This window comes from Serinus canaria, chromosome 4, assembly GCF_022539315.1.
Source record: "Serinus canaria isolate serCan28SL12 chromosome 4, serCan2020, whole genome shotgun sequence".
NCBI classification, from domain to species: Eukaryota; Metazoa; Chordata; class Aves; order Passeriformes; family Fringillidae; genus Serinus; species Serinus canaria.
The window spans coordinates 29,980,522-30,003,560 of record NC_066317.1 but is presented as its reverse complement, the minus strand read 5'-3'; the positions used below and the strand labels follow the sequence as shown (position 1 = coordinate 30,003,560).

The following is a 23,039-nucleotide window of genomic DNA, read 5'->3' as shown; positions in this document are numbered from 1 at the left end:
CTGAAACTTATTTTTACTGCTAAAACAGAAGTTTTTGAGACCATAGTTGAGCTTCCACGAGGATTTAGTAAAATACTCCTAAGGCAGCACTGAGGAATAATTGCAACAATTAAGTATGGACACATCAGCTATCAAAAAATAGCAGAATGGTCACACGGTGCTGACTCCTACTTCTTTCCTTCTCTTCTATTAAAGCATTTAAAAAGAAAAAAAATATGACTCTCTTTCTTGCCATGTTATACACAAGTGTATGTGTCAATAAAAGCTGTGCATTAACTATGATATGTCACAGAGTCACAAATAGGACAGCCAAAAACACCTGCTTTGAATACTTCAAAATGTATTACAGACTGGTGATAATATAGAAGAATTTTAGAAGACAAGAGATCCAGGAAAAATCATGTGCTCTACATGTGCTCAGCAGTGTGCACAAGTAGAACTATAGAATATCCTGATTTGGATGAGACCCACAAGGATCATCCTGAATCCACACAGGACAACCTAGAAGTTAAATCTTATGTCTAAGAACAAACACCTATTTAACACCAAGAGGCTTGGGGCGATGATCACTACCTGGAAGATCCCGTTCTAGTGCTTGACCACTCCCTCAGTGAAGAACTTTCTCCAAATAGCCAGTCTAAACTCACCCTTTCACAGCTTCAAGTCATTTCCTCACCTGTAACTTTCATAATCAGACACACCATTTTATAAATTATGTAACACCTACCTAATGTCAGCTGTTTCTATTTCAATATCTGCTTTAGCTAACAGGATTCTACAGATTTCAAAGAAATAAAATACTAGTAACCTACATTATTTTCTTGTTATTTTCAACTTCTGTTAACTTGCTTAGCTGTTTCAGAACACTAAATATGTTCTTCTATACCAACACCAAGAAAAGTTAATGAGGTTATGGCAGTGGTTAAGGCACTCATTATCATGATGTTGACTTAATAAAAGGAATCCATTTTAAGAAATGCAGCACTGTAATGATAATGGAAAACCTTTTTTCTTTTTTTTTCCCTTACACCTGTCAGGTAGGTGCAGACTCAGGAACTCTATTCACAGCCTCGTTAGAACAAGACTGAGTGAAACAGAGGAATACAGAAAGGGATAACAGAGAAGCACGTGAGATGCAATACTACAGCCTGTGGAGACAAGAAAATCTTCAGAGCCCTAAGCCACACAGAACTTTGTGCATCAGCAGGGGCCACAGGGAATTACAAAAGCAGAAGTCACAGCTGATAGCTCTTGGGACATGGCATATTAAGAAGCCACAAAGTTAGGTGAATCTCTGAAGTAATTGTGCTTACCTGCACAAGGAAGTGCAACTGGAAATGGTACCTTCTGGACATTCTCAGTCTGTACATCTTTGCAGGTGCAGCACTCTCTTTGAAATCTATACCTATTTCACCAGGGAGGAAACTAGATTTCAGTTGCCACTCATAAGATTTTTCTTCTTGAAACAGGTATAATACAGACATAGGATAGAAGAGAACAAGTCAATTTTAGTTAAATCTGAAGTTCAGGTATGAAGCATGATACAACAGAAGAAACACTGTAACAAAAGCTCACTTCCTGATCCATAGAAAGTGGATAAAATCAATTTTTGAAACATTGAGGGGAGAAAAGATACTGCACAGGATCAGAATAAAATAAAAACCAGAACTTGTGGTTTAGTGTGTTTGAGGATTATTTGTTCTTTTTTGGTTTTTTCTGATTGACCAAGCAAAACTTTTAAAACAAAGACATTTTCAGTATGTAAAAGTAGCCTAAAAGAAAGCTAGAGAGGGACTTTTTACAAGGACATGTAGGGATAGGACAAGGAAAGAAGGTTGGTTTAGAATAAAAATAAGGCACAGAAGTCCTGACTGCTTTAGCTTTCTGGTTAGGCAGCTGTTTATTCAGGAAAGCTAGCATGTAACAGCACAAGAATAACAAAACCATTTTGTTGATGTTTTCACAGCTACTCATTGTAACTACCATTTAAATGGCTACATTCTTACACAGTGCATCAAATTATGATTGAAGAAAAAAGTAGTTGAAATAAGACTCAGATACTATGTAAAATACCACTATCCCCTGATATTAAGTAATGTTTGAGTGCAATTGATTCTCTGTCACAGCAGCTGAACAGAGAACTATTTCAACCAGCACCTCCATCCTATGTACTGTATTCCAGAATGCCATTCTCATCCCTGCTATTGCCTGAGTGAATACACAGGCATACATCAGACCAGACAAAGTTTCAAATGGTAATATGGTACAAGACTGAGGTTTAAACTAACCCCTGAAACTCTAAGAGCAGATACATGTCACTGTGGTACAGTTTATTCACTATCTTTTATTGATGCACTTTGTGTCTGACTTCCTGCTCTGTACAAAAAGCCCACTTGACTCTTGCTATGAAATACTTAGAGATTTTTTCCAGACAACCAGATCTTAAAATTCTGATCACTTTTATGCCCAAATTTTTTGTGATATTATATCCCAGCTACAGAATTTTTCAAAATGTGCTCACAAGCAGCATATTGCTCACCTATGCTGCACTGAGATGTTTTTAAGCATTCATTCTTTTTCCCACAGTCTACAGGGTTTGACAGATCAAAACAGGATGCAACAAAAAGCCATGCACCCTTTTAAATACTTTTACATCAAGTGGTGGTTCTGCTATTAAAGTAATGGATACTCAGTAAAGATTGAGCATGACCCTCTCTGTTTTGGTAAATGCAACCTGGAGAATGTAGGTCTTTACTACCAGTGCCCATAATTTCTTGGGAAAAAACCTGTCATCTATTGAAATACACTCTGAATAATATTTACTAAAATACTTTATTTTTTAAATAACTGTGAAGAGAATTGTAAAATACTGTTTAAAAACAATTTCAATTGCTGCATTTCAACACTTAAATACCTTTTTAATAAATAATATGCACCTCAAAGTTATTGTAATTTAAGCTTATAACTTTAGACAACATAGTTATGTATATAAAGTAGGTTTATATTCTATAATAAAAAATATCATTTGCTTTTAAGATGCACTGTGTTAATTACATATATGCATACATTTCTTCTGTTACTACATTATTATTATCATCATAATCATCAAGTTCTCTGTAATTAGTTTACATTTTAGATTGGGAATGGAATATCATGGAGCCAGTATAAGCTAGCATGGATCAGGCTGAAGGAGGAATGACAGCATCTCCACCATGCCCATCTCTGGCTTTCCTGGAAGAATCCTCTCCTTGCTCACAGCAGGAACACACCTGAATGTCTCCACAATACCCCAAATACCATGCTATTAGCTGGGAAGTTTTTCTTTAGCCACAGGTTAATGAGAATCAGCTCAGAGTTGATGAAACATACTGTTCAAGCCCTTTTGTAGAACCCTACTTTGATCCTTCTGGGTTTATAGTTAATTAATAGTAAACTAACTCCACAGTAAACCATTAGTTGGATTTTGTGTTTAGAAAAGATGCAAGAGGCTTCAGGACTAGAAGCTGGTGATAGAAGTTCTTCACAGGATTTACACCATTAAAGGACAAACTGGGGGGAAAAATTAACTCTTTCACACTAAGAAACTTGTGCTTTAAATTCCTGACTATTCCTAAGTACCTCCAGTGCAGAAAAGTAAAACTGCTTAGAGTATTTTTAAAGGTGGCACGCTAAATACTATATATAGCTCTCTAAACATCTTTTATTCAGATTAAAACTATTCAGCAAATGAATGTCTTTTGTCTATAGCTCATTGACTCAAAAGCATCATTTGTTTTTCTTCCTGAAATAATATATCACATAAAAGTTGAACTTAAGTCATGGACAAAGACCTCAAGGAGTGAGGTGAAGATAAATCACTTACAGACAGCATTTATATTATCAGTACCAGTGAGGCTTCTTTGTTTATTGAAAGACTGTTAGAAAATGTATTAATAGCTTTTAATTTGATGCACTGCACTTGCCCAAAATAAATCTAATCCATTTTTAGACCACCACAATTCATCACTTTAACTTATTACATGGGAAGAAATTCTTAATTGCCTCCAGAGTAATTTATTTTAAATGAAAGTGAAAAGAATTCATAAATTAATCATCCTTTTCAATTATTCTTTCCCAAAGCAGTGGGACCACTTATTTTCAAGAATGTTTTTCCTACACAGAGAACATGAGACTGCTCAGTAAAACTCACTGAGCACCCAATTTCATGCTGTATTTTGGTTTGTGACACAGCTGCTGCCCTGACATTTTCAGTCTTCAGAGTGGTTAGAAGAATCAAAGAGAAGCAAGGAAGGACTAAGTTGAAGTCAAAATTGGAGTCATCTCTGATGACTAATCAGTATTTAAGAGCTAAACTTGTATTTAAACCAATTTATCTTCTCTACAGTTACCAACCACAACTTAATCTAGAGTTTGATATTTCAATGAACCAAGTGCATTTGTAGGGTTATTTCATTTGGCAAGCCATGGACAAAATTATTTAGCTTTTTATCATGTTATAAAACTCCTTTCCTAGTCCCCAGAGGTGGTAACTGAATAACTGCAGGATAAGTCCAGAAAAAAAAAAAAAAAACAGTCAGAGGCTAAAATCCACTGTGTTAATAAAACTAAGGAAGTCTAAGCAGGCATGCCAGAGGGGTGTGAAACTTACCAATGACCTATCAAGTTTCCATGGTGCAGCACTTCTTGCAATTCTAGTTAGGCGTTATATCTACACTTTAGGAGAGAACTATGCTTGGATTAATAGTAGAGCAGCTGCTGGTCTTTTTTTTCTTTCTTATTTTGATTTGCAAAAGGCTGGAAAACAATCTTCCCTTTCCAAGAGGATTAAACTAAAGGATTGATCAAAACTATACAGCCTGATGGGATATTCTTCTGCTTAACTGGGGAAAAGACAATGCATGGCATACTTGGCTTTCAAATGAGATGTCATTGACTCAAGTCTTAATTTTGTGGTCCTTAAAATAGTCAACACCTTTATCCAAAGGAACATGAGATAGTACTGGCCATTTGTCCCAACATCCAAATAAGACAATTTCTCCACTTCTGTCTGCATGTCAGCTGGTATCTTGAGCATGGGATGGCTGCACCAGCTGCTCACCAGGAACATGGGTGGCTGCCAAGCCTGCAGTCAGCCCTGGGTGCTGCAGTATATAACTGGGAATCTTGAAGGGGTTACATTCTCACTGTAAAGGCAGAAGTTGCTCTCTCTCCAATATATTTGACTCCAACAAGAATGTATTTTCTAATGCTATGAAAGGGTAAAGTCACCCCACTCCAGTGGGTTTCCTTCCTTTCCTGAAATGCACTGAAAACACAGCCAGGCCAGGCCTAGCTGGAAATCATCACTCTCTGGCCATTTCCCTGGTGTGCTTTCCTGTCCTGCCTCCCTGCCCAGCTGGCCACCTGTGCTGCTCCCCACCTGCTGCACAGCCCAGAGGATACCTTCACCTGGGCAGAATAGCACTCAACAGAACAGAAGAATGAGAAATATTAAATTCCCTTTAATAAAATTCCAAAAAAGGAGCAAAATTAACCAAAGTCTATTCAGATTCAAAACAAAGGATCTCTGAGTCCTCCCACAGCTGTAAGACCAATCTTAAGGAAAGTGCACTCCCAGCACTTGCTTCCCTAATAAGCACATTATCTCTGCAAAGATGAGTTCACAGGGTGCAGCTAGCACAGGGCAGTTGCACACTCCAAAGAAATATACTCTTCATAAAGAAAAAGTCCTGTGGCAATTGAAACTCAGCACTGTTTAAGGCAGCCTGCCCATGTAATTAGCGAGGGCAGACTGTAATATGACAGGCCTGCTGGGGAAAATGAGCTCCTGAAAGCTCTGGAAGTTGGGCTTAGGTAAGCACCTTTTGCCACAGCATTTAGTGTCCATTTTAATTGCACACATGTCCTTGGCTCTGAATTACAACAAATTGTTAAGGCAAATAACATCTCAGTTATTTAATTGCTAGGGCCAGACAGCCTGTGCTGTCAATGGATGACATCTCAGGTAATGCATATTCTTCCCAAAACTGGACCACAAAGGTATATAATAAAAATGTTCTAAGCACTCATTAGAGCTCATTTCCTTCTGCAGTCTGCAAATGTGAAATCTAATTTTCTAGGTCTTTGTACTCTCTTTGCATTCACTTTGGCTGGAAATGAATGGTGGCATGAACTAAAAATATCCCCTCAACATTGAAATTAAGTACATTGGGTTAAAATACATAGTCCAAACATCTGCAGTTCTTCTCAGCTCAAATTATACATTATTTAATTTCACTAAGTTCTCCATCATTTCAAAATACTTAAGCACGACTAACTTAATGGGAAAAACTGTTTTGAGCACAGAAAATACTAACCTTATTTTATATTCATGGTCAACCAAAAGAAGCAGCATGTCTGATTTTGACCCTAGGAAGCCTAGTAGAGATTTTACAAATTTTTTAACCATCCCAAAGGGAAATTATGTTAAGTTCAAAAGAAAGATATCCCTCTGAGTCTCAAAAAAAAAAAAAAAATTAAAAAAGTAAATGAAACAAATGCTGTCTGCATAGAAACATACATGGTAACCTGACAATAAAGAGCAATCTTCTACTCAGCAACGGGCAACACAACCAGAAAAACTAACAGAGATAATTGCTTCTCTAAGAGCATGTACCAATCTCAGCCACACATCCACATCTGCCCATGAATATTATGTTTACATTCCCCAGAAATGACCACACAAAGACCAAAAAAACATAGTTTGACACAATGTTTCTCCATCAGTATTAAAACCCAGTGACATGCTGGTAACTCAACACAGACATCTTGGTGGAGCTGGCAGGCTCAAAGTCTGAAAAGCTCCCACAGTTTTAGCATGAGCATCTCCTATACACATATACCATTCTTCAGACAAAATGTTCCCTCAAGAATTAACTCAATCTATTTGAAAACTGTTGCTTAAAAAATATTACCGTAATGTTGTTAATTTTAAGTGAAACTTAAATGTAGGTGTTAAATTAGATATTAAATCCTTTTCATGTAATACTAAATATCTATTACTTTCCCTCAAATTCTACCATGTTGTGTATTCATAGTCTTTGGATACTGAGCTATCACAATAAACACACTGTAGATGTTCTGTATGTGGCTAGCCTGGTTATTAAAACAGCTATTTCTTGTGTCCTTTTGAAAGAGTGATGTTTCCAATGATCTCTATGAAGGTCTTCAACTCGAATGAGCTCTTAATATGCCAAGCTAAGATACAAGAAGGTTTTGGTTTTAGAAGGCAACATATAACACTTGCCATGATCAGGATTTTCAAAAGAAATTGCCTCTCCAGTTCCCCTTTGTGCTCAGCTACACATGAGAAGCTGTGGTGTGCAGAACAGAATACTAACCCCATCATTAAGAATCTGACTTTTATTACATATAAAGTTTCTACTTCCTGGGAAAACTAGAAGTGTAACTCAGTATCCTCATGAACTAAAATAAGTCAGACCTGGCACCCTTTTAAAACCACAACTAACTTTTGCTAACAGAGAAAGGGTGAAGTTAGCTGTCATTATGTTTTACATCAACCCACACATAATAAATATTTGAGTAATTAATGAAACCTTTTTCTTTTTTTTTTTTTTTTTTTTGCAACAGTTCCGGACATCATCTAATTTTTTCAAAACAATGTAATTTAATCATCTGGGAAACTAAGTGAACTGCCATGTATGGTCTTACACAGGAGGCCAACTCTAGTGGTTTGTAAGAAGAAAACTAGAAGCTGTAATAGGATTTCTCCCTTCCCCCTGACAAGCCGTAGACACAAGTTCAAAGTCTGTAACAAGACAAATATACAAGGCTCCTTTATGCCCACCATAACATTAATTTCATATCACTATAATTACACACTCACACAAAGCTCCTCCTGGTTTGCACCATCTAAAAATACCACTAGGACCACAGAATGGTGAAACTAAACTTTTGTTCACAGTCATAAAAAAGCATCAGCTCACTTGAAAAGTCAACATTTATTTGAAATTATGTTAAAGTAGTAGTTTAAGTTAAAAATTTTACATTAAGTATAAACAACTACAGGCCCAGAATTTTCTTGACTGCTGCTTTACATATGTATAATACATTATCCTATGATCCTCCAACTAAAAAATACATTCAAATTCCAATTTATATGATGCTTACATTAAGTCAAGTGAAAGGACACCTTTATGAATCCTGAAGCATCCTTCCTTTCTGCATGACAAAAGCATTTTTACCTTTTCTTTGTCTCCAAACTTTTATCAGTGTAAGTATATTTGACACACTCCTACTGCACTTTTTTCTTTCTAAAAAGAAGAATCAGTTCTTGCAACTGAACAAGAGGAACTGTCCAAAATTTAACAAAGGCAACTGTGGGGTCTGTACCGCAGTTGTCCAAAATTTAACAAAGACAACTGCATTTGAGGTGGAACAACCCCACACTCCAGGACAGGCTGGGGTGACCTGCTGGAAAGCAACTCAGCAGAGAAGGATCTGGGGGTCCTGGTGGACAACTTGTCCATGAACAAGTAGGGCCCTTGTGGCCAGAAAGGCTGATGGTGGCCTTGGGTGCATTAGGAAGAACATTCCAGCAGGAGGAGGGAGCTGATCCTGCTCCTCTGCTCAGCCCTGGTAAGGCACATCTGGAGTGTTGTGTCCAGTTCTAAGCTCCTCAGGACAAGAGAGACTGGTTCAGCAGAAGACTACAAAAATTATGGAGGGTCTGGATCACCCGTCTTAGGAGAAAAGGCTGAGGGAGCTGGGCCTGTTCAGCCTTGAGAAGAGACAACTAAGAGGCGAACTCAGGTCTGTCAGTACCTGAAGGGAGGGTGACAGAAGGACAGCCAGACTTGTCCCAGTGGTACCAAGTGATAGGACAAGAGGCAGTGGGCAGAACCTGATGCACAGGAGGTTCCACCTGAACATGAGGAAAAACTTCACTGCGCAGGTGATGAGCACTGGTACAGATTGCCAAGAGAGGTGGTGGAGTCTCCTTCCACGGAGATATTCAAAGTCATCTGGACACAATCCTCAGTAAACACAATCCTCATGGTCTAGGGGACCTTGCTTGAGCAGTGAGGCTGGACAAGGTGACTGCCAGTGGATCCTTCCAATCTCATCCATTCTGTGATTAAAATATCAGGATAATGACATGTCACTCTTATACCGGCCATAAATGCAGACTGAAGATGACAACCATGGCAGGTTGTGTGCTTTCCATGGCAATAAAAGAGGTAAAAAAGGGAATAGTCCTATAGCTCTTTCTCTAAATCTATTTTCCTGCATACTAATCCTCCCATTTTCAACAGGCAGCTGGGTCCTAATACTCTCCTAGCATGTCAGAGCTGCAAGACTCTTTTCAGAAAAGCTCAACCTCTTTAGCAGCACGTATGGAAACCGGCAAAATGGAGCTGTATTTCACACAAGCAACAGCAGGGAAGGCAGGACTGTCACTCCTCTTGCATGAAAGCCTTTTAAACCAAATTTTTAAGCAACAAAACAAGTTAAACTTCCAGCAAAACTTTACACAATAAAAAACTCAACCACTGATGTAAAACAGACCCTCTGTGCACAGGTTAGTCATGGACACTGATCTCATGCCTGGGTGCAAATTTGACATTGGTTTTACATTGCTGACCTTCCCACAAACAGCATTGGAGTTCTATGGATAAAAAGCACTATGGGGACAAAGTATAACTTCAATAGCATTACAATCACAGCAGTAAGTCGCAACTGAATCACACCAATGTGACTGTAAAATCTGTTCTTTAAAGTGCCACAGTAAAACAAAAGAGGAAGGTATTGCATATGAAACAGAAAGGATACTGAAACAGAAAGAATATAAAGTCAGGTGATTCAACAGCATTTTTGAATTATAATCACCCATGGAGAAAGTCAGCAAGCAGATCCTGCAAAAAGGAGAACAAAATCTATGTAAGATAGAAATACCTTGATTCCTAATGGTGCTTTTTTTCTTTAATTTTGATTCTCCTTTCAGGTGAATTCTGAAAACCCTCTTAATCTCCTGCTGGATTCCTCTACCAAGAAAGTCACTGATGAGGAATTCATGAAGGACATACAAACCAAGTAACTGGAGCATTTACAGACATCTGCAAAGTAGACTCTGTAAAACAGCATTACTTCTACATATAAGCCCTTTGTCCACATCCCACGGTCAAAAAGTTTGATGGAAGAATTCAGAACAATTAGAGTGAAAAAATGTTTATCTGTACTTGTGCCCTTAAGCCAAGCTGCAGCAAATATTGCCTGAAATTCTTCCTGAAAAGCTGACCACTTAACCCACTTTCTGAAAAGACCGAAAACAAGCAAACAAAAAGTCAACAAGAAAATAAGATTTGAATGACCTGGATATGAGAAATTTTCTCAGCTGAGAATATTTAATGTGAATTTGTAGACACTGGCAAGTGGGACTGGCAATGAAGACAGGGCAAATCAGATTTCTCAGAGAAAAGCCAATTCTCAGATCCCTAAAACTGACAAGACTTCTTACTTCATTCTCACTCAGAACAGGTGTTGCTCCTTTCTGCATTTTTATTTTTTGCTTCACTGTTTGATTTTGAATATTAGCTCCACTGTCAGCCTTCTTCATTTATAATTCATCCCTTACAGACAAGACTGAAGAAAAACCTTTTAAAAGGAGCTAGAGACTTACTGGTGTTAAGAATATTCAGCTGAGCTAAAGCCAGGTTTGAGAAGCAGATCCTCCAGTTATTTCATTATTTGCAAAAGAAGATCATTCTGCCAGGAGAGACTTCATGGCCAACACAGATGTTTGTCATGATCCACCTAAGGCAGCCCCTGGCACAGTTTGGTTATTCCTGCAAACCCAAGTGCTCCCATGTGTAAATTTCATTGCTTCTCACAAATTTTAAGTCCACCTTGGGGCTCAGAAAGGACAACTTCTGAACATTTGCTACATCAACAGCACTCATTTACGCTCACAGGAATACATTTCATCCCAAGATTGCAATTCTCACTTGCTTTGCTTACATTTAATATTTGTTAGCAGTGCAACTGTATTAGCAAACAACACCTTTGCAAGGTCCTAAAATAAGCAAATCCTCTAACACAGTTTTTCCCCACAAGCCTTTTTAGGAACGGGGGTTTAGCTCCATCTGCTGGATTTACACAATTTCTCTCTGAGGCTGAAGACCACACAACACAAATGGATTTCTTTTCCATTTGTTATACATCTTATATGCCTAAAGCAGGAACCCAAACTGCTGCTTAGTAAATACCTCTCCAAGTGCTATAAAGGCATCACTCTTACCTGAAGGTCTATTAACACATCTCATTAATGCCCTTAGGAGCAGCAACACCCATCCTTGGCACACCTGTCTCCAACTTAAAAGTAATTTCTTGTATTTTGCCCTGTTTGCTATGCTAATCATAAACACAGAGGCCAGGGGTCACTGAAGCTAGACTGTCCAACCAGCTTTAATTAACTACTTCAAACTTCTAAGCAAAAAACACTGGAGGACAAAACAAAAAGCCTGACTAGAAAACATGAGCATGATCTTTCAATCTGAACCAGTAATACCATAAAAACCCACCCACTAATAATACTGGTGTGTCATGAGAAATTTTAGAAATATGTGTTTTGCAGCTGATGGGAAGCAAATTCTCTTAGTAAAGGAATATCCTTATTTTAAGAAAACATCTTACAATTATTTTAGAGGTTCCTAAATACATATTCATTGTTTCAGCTCATCAAATACTTCCAATGAATAGCAGAATGGGAGAGAGATATATAAAATTTTATTAAAATATATTTTTAAAAGCTATTTACAGCTATAAAATTTTAAATCAGAAAAAAAAAGGAGGGGAAGGCATAAAAATATTTTTATCATCTGTCTGTGACGACTAGTGTAACTAATATATGGCTTACCTGTGTCAATGAACCAATACGAATTGCATCAATAAAGCCTTTAAAAAAACTCAACCAAACAAAAAACCCAAAACAGTACACCCAACAAACACCCCTATACCCTATTATTGTCATAGGCCTTATTCTTACATTATTTTTACAAGTGTATTTTCTTTTATCTTAATGAAGCATGGCTAAATCTACACTGGAGTAATTCAAAGCAGAGCAGGGACTGCATGCCTGCAGACTGAGCTCTCTGTGTACTTTGGTGGGATTTTGTTCATCTGAGCACAGGCACAAAATGTTTTTATGGCACGGTAGGTATTTCAGTGGAAAAAGAAAACCATCTGAAACACTTTGGCTGTCAGTCACCTACCCCTGGCTGTTTGTTACACTTTCTTTCTCCTGAGCCAGTCACCAGAGGAGACACTGAATTTTCTTACAATCTCTCCTCCTGAACAAGATATATTAAAACATCTATTTAGTACACAGAGACCAAATCCAGGGGAAACAAACCTTTTCTTCTTCCTATACTATACAGAATTTTTAATGCAAAGCAATCTGAGATACATCTATTTTCCAAAAATAGGAGAGGATTTTTTTTTTTGCTTGTTTGTTTGGGGGTTATCTATTTTAATTAAAATAAAAATGAAAGCTGTGTGGTTTGTAACCACATTACAGAAGTCCTTTGCTGCCCTCATGTGTTTCATGGGCAAAGTAACCTTTCAAGTATACATGCAAACCAAAAGGGCTCCTCCAATCAGGATTACTTCTGTTTGAAAACAGCATAGTCTATGCAAACAATAACCAAAAAATAGCTGAAAGTTTATGTCTTTTTTCTAATTAAGCTAGGTTGGCTTGTTTAAAGTTTAATGACTATATATTAAAAAGAAAAAGTATTCAGATTGAGATTATCATAATCCTGGAACAACAGATTTCAAGGGCAGCAGGCCAATTTAGAGAGCATTGATCATGTTAGACTGATGGAAAATCTTAATTTTTTAATGAAAAGTATGTTTTAAAATAAAGTATAATTTCAACATCTTTCTGTTGCTTACACTAACTGGCAAAGTAACTTCTTTCCTGTTCCATTCTACTGCACCATAGAGAATAAAACCCCATGACTGCTGCACTAAGGCTGCTGCTCCTCCCACAGCCAGTACACCCAAAGCTGTGGTGACCATACCAAGCTGTCCTTTGACACTCCTACCAGACACTACACCCTGCACTTCTCAGGAGGGCCTCAGTGCTCAGTCACAGTTTGATGGAATTTGCTTCAGAATTTGGCTGCTGAGGATCAAACCATCCTTAAAAAGGTTTCACTGTTCAGTTCTTATGTCATCCTATTCAGTCCCTGTGCTGATTCCAGACCTCAATCTGTCAAGACGAGTTTGTAATAAATTGTAATAGTCTCCAACGCCAGTCCTGGGTTTACAGTGATGAACAGTGTCAGAATAACCAGTAAAATCTGCCCTGCTAACAAGCTCTTCCATTCACTGGCTATGAGCCATAAATAGCCTTCACTGTAACAGAACCAGTGGCAGTTCAGCTAATTCCATGGGAGGAGGGCAAAGGCAAAGCTGGATTGTGATCCCCAGAGGTTTGTTCCCCAAGCACAGCGCTACCAGGCGTGCTACTGGCACCACAAGGGAACATGTGCCTTCATCTGTGTTAACAAGACGGTAACAAGAGGGTAACAAGGTGGGGAGAAAACAGCAGAGAGAACTGAAACATACAGCAGGTTTAAAACATACAAATATCCTATTTCCAGGCACTGCGTAAAAATGCCTGGTGATGGAAATTAACGAAGAGGGCTCTATTAACTCGTAGTGTCCTAATGGAGCTTCTAAACGCTGAACACTGACCTGCTTACCCAAGCATGACCAGTCTCTGAGGAAAGCCATGGTTTCTCTCCGTCTGTTCTTTCAGCACCAGCTCTCTCACCGGGACGCACGGGCTGCGGGCACGGCTGTGCAGCACCGGGCAGCTCTGCTCTGCCTGCCCGTGCGTTCCCTTGCTAAAGCCTCTAACCTGCATTGCTGCAGCTTCCCTCTCCTATTGGCAGCCCAGCTTGCAGGTACCAATGGACTCTCCTGTAGGAGAGAGTCCTATAACCTGGCAGATACCTGAACGCTCAGCATCCCTTCACCCCTCCCTTGCAGCCCTGCGCGCCTGTCCATCTCCTGCACGGAAAACACCACTGGAAACATGGCTCTGCCCAGGCGCCGCTGAGCGCTCTCGAACACAGCTCGGGCTGGGCGACATCCCCCCAGAGCCTCGGGAGAAGGATCCGCAGGAGCGCCCCCAGCCCCGAGCGGCGCTGCGGGAGCCGCGCTGCGGGGCGGGCGCTCCTTGATGCCCCGCCCCGCCCGCCTGGGCACCGGGCCCGCGGGAAGCGGCAGCGGGGCCGGCCTCCGGCCGCGGGCTGGGAAGGAAGCAGGGTTCGGCCCCTTTCCCCCTCGGAACCCGTCGGACCTCAGCTCCGCGGGCCGGGGTGCGTGCCCGGGCCCGCCCCGCCATGGCACGGCGGCCGATGGCGGTGCTGGCGCTGCTGCTGTGCCTGCTGCGGCCGGGCAGTGCCGCCCTCACGGGCACCCGGCTGCGGGACGGCGGCGGCGGCCGGCAGCGAGAGGGAGCGGCGGCGGCTCTGCGGGTAGGTGTCCCAGCCCGCGGTGCCCTCGCCATCCGCGCTGCGGGGCTGAGCGGGCTCTGCGGGGCTGAGCGGGCTCTGGGCCGGCTGGGACAGGCCGGAGGCGGGGACAGGCGGAGCTCCCCTCCCGCAGGCCCGGACGCGCCCGCCCGGTGCCGCTCCCGGGGTCACCGCCGGCCGCCAGAGCGGCTGCCCAGCGACATCGGGCCGCCGGGGAGAGGCGAAGAGGCCTCCAGGTCATTATGCTGTTCTTTCGCTTCGCGAGTGATGGGGTTAACTGGAGACGTTGTTGCATGTCTCTCAACCACAAGGTTTGTTGTGCTGTCAAAGAAGGACCTCAGATGAGTTTGACGCAGCTTGTTCTCAGCGTGCCTGTTTTGTCTATGTCATGTCAATTTTTTTGCACTTAACAAATGCTTTTTTTGGTACCTCTTGGAGGTGAAATTAGTGTAATGGCTCTCCTATTGCTAGGGATACAGGATGAATTTGAGGCGAACAGTTCTTGTTGGGTAATTTCATGTTTACTGTTACTAACCTTTTTTTTTTTCTGCTCTTACAGTTTTGTCCCTGCTGCTAACTTAATAATGCCCAGAATTATTTTTTATTCCTTCAGGAAAGTGCTAAAAGAATTAGATTATTGAATTCATTATCAAAAGATAATACGACTGCTGTCTATGGAATAAATCAGTTTTCTCACCTGTTTCCTGAAGAGTTCAAAGGTACCTTTTCTGGATTTCTAATGCCTTTTCTGTCATTTTTTACTTCTTTCCCAGAACCTTGTGTCTTTCACACTTACAGATCCTTCCTGTGCTGATAGTCAGCTAATTTACAATGGCTGGTACCAAACTGTAAGTACTTCTGGAGGATACAACAATCCTCTTCATGTTCTGTAGTCTTGCAAGGTTGAATTACCCACAGCCTGAATATGTTTTTGTATTCAGGCAATTCTGGTTTTCTTTCTTTTTCTCACTGCTCTTTAAAGCTTTCTTCAGTTACAAGAGAAGAAAGGAAGATACACAAGGTTCTTCCTTTTTGAAAAAGGAAAATAGACAAGGTTCTGCAGTAAGTTCATATTCCCCAGCCCAGCACAAAGCTGACTACAGTCCAGACAATGCTTGGAGGTCCATGGCTGTATAATGGCAGCTGGAGCTTTCTCAAGCAATATGACACACTTAATTTTTTTTTTTCCTAGAAAACTCTAAAAAATTTCCCCTCGTGCTGTTCATGTCTGTTGTTACATTTTCCATTTATCAGAGGATTTAACATCTTGCTTTCATTTTAAATAATTAAGCAACATTTTTTAGTGAAAACCCAGCAACTTTAAGGTGTTTCAGAATCTTTATTCTCCTCTTATTTTCCCCTTGTACATGGGTAAAACAAAGTATTTTTTAAGTAAGTAAAATGTTTTGGATATTTTCACATAAATTTTTTTTTATGGAGTGGTTATGGTTATTGTTCAGCTTCAGAAAATCTTCACACTTTCTACCCACATTCCCTACATAGAGTTTTTCTGTTCTTTCTGAAGCTGTAGAAATACTTACATTCATTCTGGAGCATAATGACTATTTTAAAATACATGAATTTTCTGTGGATTTTAGAATGCGATATAATCTCGTGTTTGTAATTGTAGATCAAAGTTACCAGTGAATTCTAGTAAAGTAGTTGTTAGTGGGATTTTTTTTTTTTTTTTTTGTTCATAGATTTAGATATGTTTATGTTCTGTGTTCAGCTATTTACTTGAGAAGCATGCCTCACAAACTTCCCAGATACATAAAAGTGCCAAAGGGGAAGGAAAAGCCTTTGCCAAAGAAGTTTGACTGGAGGGACAAGAAAGTTATTGCAGAAGTGAGAAATCAGCAGACAGTAAGTCCTGGTGTTTTCCCTTCCCTCCCCCCCCCTTTTTTTTTTTTTTTTGAAAATAAGATATCTCAAAGTAAAAGCATCCAAAGCATCCTCAGACCTATTGTAAAGAACAAAAATTCAAAAATTCATGAGGAAGGAGTCCTTAAAAAGACACCCATAATGCCTTTCTAGCATTCAGAGAGAAATATAGGGGGGAAAACAGTTCAGTATTTTAAATGGATGTTAACATTTCTTTATAATTGCCTTAAAAACAGGGTTCAAGGATGATGTATTAAATGAGGAGCATTGGAAGATTCTTTTGCCTCTTTTTTCATATCAGGCTTCAAAATCAAAGCTGACTTTTGCTTTCTCTGCCATTTCTCTTCTGTCTCTATCAGTGTGGAGGCTGCTGGGCTTTCAGCGTGGTAGGTGGCATAGAATCTGCCTATGCAATTAAAAGAAATACCCTGGAAGAGCTCAGTGTGCAGCAAGTTATTGACTGCTCGTACAATAACTACGGCTGCAGCGGGGGATCCACTGTGAGCGCTTTGAGCTGGCTGAACCAGGTTTGAAACTCTTTGTAAAAATCCCAAAAGACTTGATCAGCTTCTCTATTAGCGTTCTTATTGATTGGAAAAAAAAACTGGTGGGGAAGGTGAAATGTATAGGGGTTTTTTTAATCATATGTGTGTGCACATATATGCATACATGTATGCGGTTGTGTATATGTATAAATGCTTATTTCTTTAGTTTGAAACCAGAAGAGAATTAGTTCAAGCAGAATTGAAATTTGATTGGAGCTTTATGGTCCATACATGTTCTTGTGAACATAACAAATCAGTCCACAGGGGCTGAAAATAATGTTCCTGAATTGATTTGCAGGCATACAGTACCAGTGTAGGCAGAGCCACCTATGCATATGGTATTTTGTGGATTTAAAGCACCAGCATCTGGGGAATGGGAAGGATCCTGACATTTTCTGGTTTCAAATTTCAGTAGTTTCTCTTGCAAACACTGTAGAATTATGTACAAGAGTGTGTGGAAAACCTCAGAATAAAACAAACTGCATTTACATTTGTTTCCCTTGCAGACCAAAACATTAAAAATGCATTCAAAGATTTTACTTCAGTTGTTGCTAAAATATTTCATTTCATTAAAAATTCAAAATATGTGTCAATAACATAGGTAAATAGAAACATTTTAATATCTTCAAAATAAAAAGTACTCTCTCAGATTCAATTACAAAAATATAAAAAGAATTCTTTCAGTTTTTTGAATTAAAAAAACCCTCAGAATTTAAGAAAGCGTAATTCTACCCCTGAAGAGTAATATACCCATGGCTAATAACACTATAGATAACTTGTATAAGTTTGAATATCAAGAGCAACAGAGGATATTCACATTTATTCCTCTGAAGGAAAATTCCCTCTTGGCAGCAGAGGAACCACAAATGAATTAGGCTGAAGAAGTTGTCATAAATATGCTGTACTCCAGAAGACATGAAAGGAGTCTGGTGCATTCATCATGTACTAGCATGAGAATTCCATGCTAAGAACAGAATTGGACTTTACAGTATTTTATAAAACTTTTTGGGATAATTGTGCTTCTTTAACTGTCCGAAGGAGAATATAATTTTGTTTGTGGAAGTCATTTGAGGAGAATTAATAGTTCATGAATGAACTGAATGAATATCTGTGTCTTGAAATTTACAGGAATGCTTATGAGGATAGTTTAAACCAGAGATGCCTTTTAAATTTAGGTTCTTATTTAAAGATTCCTGAATACCTTCTGAAGCTCAGTGAACAAGGAAACTAGAGCTAGTAAATAGTTATTTCACAACATGACATTCTTACTTCTAATCTTGCCCAGTACACCCTGAATTTTGAGTGGGTTATGTGGTCATTCTCCATACATTTTGAGGTGCGTAGTAGTAAAGTCAAATGCATTAAACTCTTCCTCAATTACCTTCTTGCAGACCAAAGTAAAACTCGTGAGAGATTCAGAATACACTTTCAAAGCTCAGACAGGACTGTGCCATTATTTTGAGCGCTCAGATTTTGGAGTTTCAATAACAGGATTTGCCGCATATGACTTCAGGTAGCTATTATTCGTTCTTTTCTTTCACTGTCATTTTCCTTCTGTGTTCAGCAATTGTGGAGTTAGGTGGAGTGAACAGTGCATTGACCAGGCAAAGGTTGGGAGGTTGATTGCATCAGTTCTGTAGTTCTGTGCTGGAGAGGGATTCATGCATAACATCTTTGAAAGTTAAGGTTTGCCACAATGAATCCACTCAACACTGCCATCACTAAGCCTGTTCAAATAAGAAGGCTTGTGTCTTAAAATTAGGTCTTTGAAATTGGCTATAAACTGGAACAGAGAGTCAGTTACAGTTTTTTACTGTATGAACATTACACTGCTTTTGTCAGAAACAGTAAATACTACCAACAGTAAGTGGAATTTATTGAAAAACTTAGGAAGCATTCAACTACTTCAGTATTCATGCATTTACATATCTACCCACATCTTCCCCAGCCCATGACTTTAGAAACAGTGTTGTCAACTGAACTCTGTAAAAACTTCAGCTTTTAAGGTTTTTGTGTGAAGAAACTTCATTTCTAATTTTTACTAGTACAGTACAGCTACTGAATAAAGTCAAGAAGTATTATTCTCACTAGGGATTGTGTTACTTCTAGATGCAAGTAACCAAAATCAGTCATATCTTTGCCAGTCTGTATTTGCCGAATTTAGTTAATGAACATATTTTCAGTGATGAAAATTTCCTGCTCCAGATGAATAAAACTGTATGAGGGTGCTAATGATAAATGTCTGATAGTGGAAATGTCCTGTGTTTTGATAAGTATAAGACACATACTTAGTGTATTATTACATTAAGAGGTACTTCTGTAGGTTTACAAAACAGTGGGAAATTCTAATACAGACTAATGGTTTGTTCAAAGCTGGTTTTGATTGAGAAGAGTGATGTACAAAAAGTATGAAGTACTCTCCACTGCCACTGGCTTGACCTAGAAAGCTTCTGCTATTTAATAGTGTTATGTGTTTGGATCTACACCTGTCCCAAAGTTGGTGTGTCCTATATTTGTATCACTGTGTTGTAGTATTGGAAATACATAATTACTGATGTGTGATACATAGAACTTGGAGGAAAGGGTTTAGTTATTTGATTTTTAAACTGTTTTGAAAAAGTACATTACAATCACTCTAATCACTTTAGTGTGCTAACTTAAGTAACTTGGTATTTTTACTCACTTCTTTTGCAGTGATCAAGAAGAGGAAATGATGAGGATGCTTGTCAGCTGGGGCCCTTTGGCAGTGACAGTCGATGCCATTAGCTGGCAGGATTATCTCGGTGGAATCATACAATATCACTGCTCCAGTGGAAGAGCAAACCATGCTGTTCTTATCACTGGTTTTGACAGAACAGGTGCGTTTCCACCAGCTGAACTTCAGCACAGTAGATTACTTGTACTTGCAACTTGTCTTTTGTGGGATAAGTGATTAAAATCCAGAACTTGGTTTTCTGTTGGGAGCTGTTTGGTTTGATGTCATATCAGTTCTGGAAGTTCTCTGAAGATCACATCATCTTCACATCAGCCAGAAGAAAAATTCTTTTTGTCATTGCTTCTTCAGTTCTGTGTGACTTCATCCTTGTAAAGTCAAGACCATGGCTGTGTGTGTCTTTATGCTAGAAGAGCCCATATCCAGTCTTCCCATATCAGAATATTAGCTCTGTTATCTGCATGAACAACAGTAGGTTTCACTGCTTGTATCAACTGTCCATCAGAAACTGAGAGATACTGAAATGCTAATTAACTCTGTAGAGTGTGAGGAGGCTAAAGCTTCCCCAGTCTCACATTGTCTCTTGTTCTTGAAATGTCTCTTCCAGGTAGCATTCCTTACTGGATTGTACAGAACTCTTGGGGGCCGACGTGGGGAATAGGTGGCTACGTTCATGTTAAGATGGGTGGCAATGTCTGTGGTAAGTATGACAATTAGTAAGTGGTAAAGGCCATGGGCTGGGATATGTTTCTCAATGGCTATAACAAATTAATATCATCATAATATATTATATGTAATCATACAATAAAGATATAATGGGATCCTCTGAGAGGTGGTAAAAATCATTGCTATGCTTTAAAAGAGGTTAAAGGAGTCCAGATGGAAAAATAAATGAAGTGGTTGCTAGTTCAACCAAGGCATGTAGTTGAATGGTTGAAAAGCACCATGTAAAGGCAAAGCTGTATAAGACAAAACAAATAATCAAAGTACTGTTGTCCCTTACCGTGCAGAGGTAATGGCACTGTAAAATATCCAGCCATGTGTGATGGTTGTAGGTGGGTGCCATTGCTGTACTCCCTGTAGGTAAAACAGCTGCTGTCCTTGTCTGGTGGGTGCCAATATCTCTGGGCTCAGTTTAACAAACAAATATGAAAAGCTAATCTACCTGGAAATTGTATACCCTGCTCGTGGCTTTTCTTGTAGGACAGAGATATATCCTTTCAGTGCTAGTTCAAACTCCTGCACTATTGTTGTTTGCATGATTTTTTTCTTTGTGTTTGAGGGATTCCTGTAGCATTAAATACCCAGTTGTTGCTAGGTATGGAGGTAAGGCAAGTCAAGCTCTGGTTTATCATCAGATAGCTGAGCCAAATTGGTGGGATGGTTCCACTAGATAAGAAGTGTTGTGTATCTGTTGTAATTTTATGTGTTAGAGTAGCCCACTGGCTTTCCCTTCCGTGTGTGTTTCACAGCAGCTCTCAGTCATTGCAGGAGGTGTTAGATTACCTAAGTCTTCTGCACATAAAGAATAGACAATATTCAGTTTGCCTGGACTTAGTAAAGATCAGAGCAAGGTATCCAATCACAGCTTTCTCATGTTACTGAATCTTTGTTCTTACTGTTGTTGTATAAACAGTTTGGAAAGAGAACTATAGTAGTGATACAGCAAGTCAGTTATAGACATGGCAGGGAGAACAGATGTGTTATTTTCAAAAAGCAGGATCTTTCACATTTTCTGTAGTGTACCACACAAGAACAATCTAGCAAAGACAGTAGTTGCTCCTTTTCCCACAGAGATGTTGTCTTCTAATTAAGAGGTGCTCTGACACCACCAGGATATAAAATTTTGAACATAAAAGCAGAAAAAGGAGGAGATTGGGTTTCAACTATATATGCTAGGAAAGGAAGAAATAAAAGGGTTTCAGATGATTCCCTGGATTCCTCCTGTCGTGGCATGGAGGGGAGAGGGCATTATATGAATACGAATTCTGGGAAGTCTCTACTTCAGTATTTATTAAAACCAAATTTCATGTAATTTCTAGGTATAGCAGATACAGTTTCAGCAGTATTTGTTTGACATTCCTCTGGGCTTCTACAACTGGTCAAAGACCACAAGTATCATGAGGAAAGACACTGATATGAAGACGGAATTCATAACACCATTTTCAAATATAAGAAATGGCTGTAAGTGCAATTCCTGCAACTCCTGGCTGAAGTTTTTAAAAATGCTTTTATTTTGAATTTGTGTTGAATGCCAAATTTCTCATGGAGTAAGAAGACTCATCTGCAGAGTACACAAATAGAAGCTACAACGATGGACCAAAGCCTCAAATGCAAGGTGTTGAATACTACTGGAAGAATCTTAAAAGGAAAGAAATGATGACAAATAAGAAGGAATTTGAATCAAAAAATCAATACTATAAGAGTATTTTTGAAATTATTTGAGTATAAGAAGAATCATGAGTAACAGTTTAGAAAGTCAGCAATTATAGAATATATCCAACAGAGCAAGTGTTAAATTTCCCTCATTAATTGAATTTAGAGGTGCAACTTGCTGATAATAAAAAGCTTTTCCAGCTTTGCTGAGCTGTGGGCAAATGTAACTAGAACTCACAATGAAACATGTAATTTTAAAATGCTCTGAATTTTTCACCTCAAATACTTTACCTGTATCTTTTAAGAAGTATTGAAGCAATTCTGTAATTTTTTGCACTCAATTACTGTACCATGTTTTTAGATTAGTTTTTTATAACTTTTATGACAAAGGCAACAAGTATTTATAATTGTATGTTGTTAAGTGTTGCTGTCTTATTCCTTCTAATTGTTAGTATTTTAAATGAAAGGAAGACCAAGTGTAATGTTTCTTTACTTCAGGTTTTGCTGCTTAGTGAATTTACTTGGCTGAAAATTTCAGTTTTAAAAAATGTGAAGTCTTCTGTGCTTCTGAGTGCTGTGTAGTCTGGCCTTGCCTGAGTGACTTACAAACAACAGATAGCACTCTTTCATAACTGGAAAACAAAGTCCCTAATGGACACGGATAAGAGTAACGAAGTCACAGCAATAGGAAACACAGATGTGCCTCCAGTGTTTTTGAGGTGCTAGTGCCAGGTATAAGTACCTGAAATACTGTGGTAGAGGGAACTTACCAGAAATTCCAGCCTGCAGTGTTTGTTTCTTTCCAAAGGAAGCACTTAAAAAGACAGAAGTCCATTTAATGAGAAGATGGCACTGCTTTATCAATATTCTATAGCCAAAGTTACCTTTTATTGTATACCAGTTTGAATAAAAAATCACTTCAAATGCCCGTCATACTCTTGTTTGAAATTTATAGTTTGCTTTAGAAGGAGACTTTACAAA

At 39.0% G+C, this 23,039-nt stretch overlaps 1 protein-coding gene across 2 annotated transcripts; it reads left to right on the top strand.

The window, feature by feature from the left end:
* The first annotated feature begins 14,326 nt into the window (after window positions 1-14,326).
* Window positions 14,327-22,986, top strand: CTSO (cathepsin O). Of its 2 annotated transcripts, none has more exons than XM_018926680.3 (8): window positions 14,327-14,546; window positions 15,157-15,262; window positions 16,273-16,406; window positions 16,784-16,951; window positions 18,361-18,482; window positions 19,664-19,827; window positions 20,290-20,382; window positions 21,725-22,986. In XM_018926680.3, the coding sequence occupies exons 1-8, from the start codon at window positions 14,412-14,414 to the stop codon at window positions 21,757-21,759; spliced, it is 957 nt and encodes a 318-aa protein (XP_018782225.3). In that variant the 5' UTR covers window positions 14,327-14,411; the 3' UTR covers window positions 21,760-22,986. The 2 variants fall into 2 exon arrangements, with proteins under 2 accessions (XP_018782225.3, XP_030094782.2); XM_030238922.2 differs by lacking the exon at window positions 14,327-14,546 and adding an exon at window positions 14,621-14,854.
* The last annotated feature ends 53 nt before the right edge of the window (window positions 22,987-23,039 follow it).